Source organism: Chiloscyllium punctatum, chromosome 24, assembly GCF_047496795.1.
Source record: "Chiloscyllium punctatum isolate Juve2018m chromosome 24, sChiPun1.3, whole genome shotgun sequence".
Lineage (NCBI taxonomy): Eukaryota > Metazoa > Chordata > Chondrichthyes > Orectolobiformes > Hemiscylliidae > Chiloscyllium > Chiloscyllium punctatum.
This window is the reverse complement of record NC_092762.1, coordinates 81511512-81514943: the sequence shown is the minus strand read 5'-3', so window position 1 is coordinate 81514943 and position 3432 is coordinate 81511512. Positions and strand designations below refer to the sequence as shown.

The 3432-nt window shown below is 39.9% G+C and overlaps 1 protein-coding gene across 1 annotated transcript; it reads left to right on the top strand.

Moving 5' to 3' along the window:
• The first annotated feature begins 497 nt into the window (after window positions 1-497).
• Window positions 498-2608, top strand: LOC140494747 (growth arrest and DNA damage-inducible protein GADD45 beta-like). Its single transcript, XM_072594305.1, has 4 exons — window positions 498-686; window positions 848-949; window positions 1098-1311; window positions 1658-2608. The coding sequence occupies exons 1-4, from the start codon at window positions 643-645 to the stop codon at window positions 1769-1771; spliced, it is 474 nt and encodes a 157-aa protein (XP_072450406.1). The 5' UTR covers window positions 498-642; the 3' UTR covers window positions 1772-2608.
• The last annotated feature ends 824 nt before the right edge of the window (window positions 2609-3432 follow it).

Below are 3432 nucleotides of genomic sequence, written 5' to 3'. Positions count from 1 at the left end.
TTATTATTTTCTCCAAGAGCTTGCAATTTTCAACAATTTGAGGCAAATAATTTCTAGACATGTTCTAGCTCAAAGTTGAAATGGAAAAAACTTTTTCGAGTTGCATTAAGTTAGAAATAAATGTGGCTCTGTAGATAATAAATAGCATCAGGGCTCTTATAATGGGGGAACTACCAGACAGCTCAGCATCATTATCTAATTTTACATTGCAACTATGCGGTTTTATTCTAGAAGATTCATTCCAATATGGACACGACTGTCAGCTTCATAATGCCTTCTAGCACGCGAAACTGAGTCATCGAGAGAGAAAGAAAAAAATACGAAGGGAGAGAAACAAGAAAATTCCCAGAAAATACGCCATCTGGGCTCCCATGTGGAAGACGTTTAATATTAATTACTGGTCGGATGAGCCAATCGCGAGAGCCGTATGCAAATGAGCCGGTGGGTGGCATGTAACCTTTAAAAAGCAGTGAGCGCTGCTTAGGAACTGCAGAAAGAAACGGTGAACAGAACGTGTTGATGTTTGGATGTGGATCGCCAGATTTGAAGGATTACCAGTGGCAGAAAGCTACAGAGAAGAAGAGTTATCATTGTAGTGTTGAACCCGCGGGCTCTTTTTACCTTGGATTTAATTAGAACAACATGACTCTGGAAGATATCACTGGAACTGACAATACCAGCAAAAAGTAAGTTACCAGAAAATCGACCATTTGTAGTTGGTTTTAATGAGATCCAGTGGAAAGGATCGCGTGTAGATTACTTATCCGTTGGTTATTCGGTTTGTAGACTAGATTTTTTTTGAAGATGAATCGTTTTTAAGTATATATGTATTTTCATTTTTATCCAGGATGCAGCCAATTGATCAAGCTTTAGAAAAATTGTTGGTGACGGCGCAACTTCAGGGTTTCTTGACGGTTGGGGTCTACGAGTCGGCAAAGTTAATGAATGTGTAAGTATTGAATACTTTTTAAAAAGGTTCTCAACTGCAACCAGTTCCGGACACCACTTTTAAAATTTAACATTTAATTTCAGTTGACTTTCAGGGTTTTTTTTTGCATAGTGATTCTAATCGTCTCTTCCATTCTTGTCCCGAGTAGTGACCCAGACAGTGTAGTCCTGTGTCTACTGGCGGCCGATGAAGAAGATGAAGGCGACATCGCCTTGCAGATACATTTCACCCTGATCCAGGCTTTCTGCTGCGAGAACGACATTAACATTGTGCGGCTCCGGGGAGTCAAGCGCTTGGAAGAACTTCTGGAGACCGGGGACGAGACTGCTGAACCCCGGGACATACACTGCATGCTAGTCACGGTAAGAACCGTCTTTCTTCTCTTTCCACCACCTCCCTCAATCTACTGATTTCTGCAAAAATCTTGTGTAGATACTAGTAATATCTTACCGAGGTAAAGATTGTTATAGTAAATGCTTGTGCATGTGAAATCTGTAATTATGCGTCAATCCGCATGAGATAGCTAATTTTTCTTAAAATTGTTACAATAGTATTTAGTCGATTCTGGCATTTCAGGGGTTAATCTTGCAATTATCGTAAAACGAAACAACGGCACTTGGGAGGGTATAAGTGACTGACTGGAATTGACGTGCTGTTGACGTTGAGGCGATGCTAAATCGGGATTTTTTTTTACCATTCTATTTCCAGAACTCTCATACCGATGTTTGGAAATGTGAGGCGTTGGAGGAAGTCGGAAGCTATTGCGAGGAAAGTAGAAACAAGAACCAGTGGGTTCCTACCGTGTCCCTGCAAGAACGCTGAAGGTTCAAACCAGCAGAAGAAAAGGAAGCTAAGAAGAAAGCGTCTTTAATTAAATGAGAAATGTATGCCGTTTTCTTTTACAAAAAGATGCGGACTGATGAGAGGAAAAATCATGTTTGCAAAGGCATTTTTGTTTTTTTTTAAGAGGTAAAGAAGACGGCATACCCGGCGGAAACTTGGCTGTTTTTTACAACGGCGAGTGGATTGGCATCCGCTCCCGGAACCGAGAAGACAGCTGCAGTGGAGGAGCTGGACTGGAGATGTGGAAACCCGATTTGGAAACGAAATGAAGGAGAGATTTCGAAGCAGGGCTCTTTTGTATCTAGATTTATTTGATAATAGACTGGACTGAGATGCAGAAAGTGGGAGAAAGGATTTGTGAAGACTCGAATACTAGAGGACTGTAATCCTGGTGTGGAGGATGGAAGGGCGTTTTGTTTAAACAGTGGATGGTCGGCTACCCCCTCCTCCTCTCGGTGACTGATGGAGGCTTTTTTTCCACCTCTTGCTGGAGGCGGAACAACGTGCGAGCCTGCACTGGAACTGCGTTTTGGAGCTGTTTTGCATTTTTAAATCGAGCTCGTCCCCCACACAAGTTACTATTTCCTTTTGTACAGGAAGGGGATTTGCAGCAAATGTTTACTGAACTGTTGCATTTAGCTTCAATACTGGGATTTTTGCATAGAATCTCAACGTTATGTAACGGGCATCGTGCAATTTAATTCTAAACTATTATTCTGAAATGTTATGTATTATTTTTTAATTCAGCGTCTTATTTATAACGCTGTGATTTCTTGTTTGTCTTTTCTGATATATGTAAGAAAATGAACTCGTGTTTCTATTACAAATTACATTTACAATAAATATTTTAATTTTAAAAGTATATAATTGACTTTTTTTTCCCTTTTGTTATCTTAACGACTACTGCTTTTGAGCAGTGGGGTTTAAATACTTGAGTTATACTTCGTGGTTGACAGCAAACAACACATTGAAAACCTAGTTAGTTGGTCAGGGTTGTGCCTGCCTAATTTAGAATTCGATCACCAACAAAAAACACTTCTGGCTTTACTGTTTTACCCTGCCATTTGACCTTTGTCTGGTTATGCAAAAAAATTCATTTAGATTTTCACTGTTAACCTTGTCAAGAAAATTACACCTGTACTTTTAATCGTGGAGGTCAGATTTTGTTCAAAGCTGCTCTCTGTTTAACACACAATTTAAATCAATGATTTAACTGCAGCATCAAACCTTCCTGCAAAGTGAATAAATGTATTCATTTTGTAGGAGAAAGTGAGGACTGCAGATACTGGAGATCAGAGCTGAAAATGTGTTGCTGGAAAAGCAGGAATCCTGAAGAAGGGCTTATGCCCGAAACGTCGATTCTCCTGTTCCTTGGATGCTGCCTGACCTGCTGTGCTTTTCCAGCAACACATTATCAGCTCTGTATTCATTTTGTAGACCATTTTAATTCCAGTTATAAACTTGCCCAATTCGCTCCTGACTGGAAACATGGAATTTCTGTACATGGATGAGAATCCTGTAGCTTAAAGGATGCAGGTACAGCTAATTCAAATAGACATCACATGATACTAATACGACAAAGTTAATGCATTGAAGTTCAGTAATTCCTGAGTTCAACCATCTCCCAATGGGAAACTAAA

Coding starts and splice junctions, on each gene's coding strand:
- LOC140494747 (XM_072594305.1), top strand. CDS start 643: ATGACTCTGGAAGATATCACTGGAACTGACAATACCAGCAAAAA. Junction 687..847: donor ACTGACAATACCAGCAAAAA/GTAAGTTACCAG, acceptor ATTTTTATCCAG/GATGCAGCCAATTGATCAAG. Junction 950..1,097: donor TCGGCAAAGTTAATGAATGT/GTAAGTATTGAA, acceptor TGTCCCGAGTAG/TGACCCAGACAGTGTAGTCC.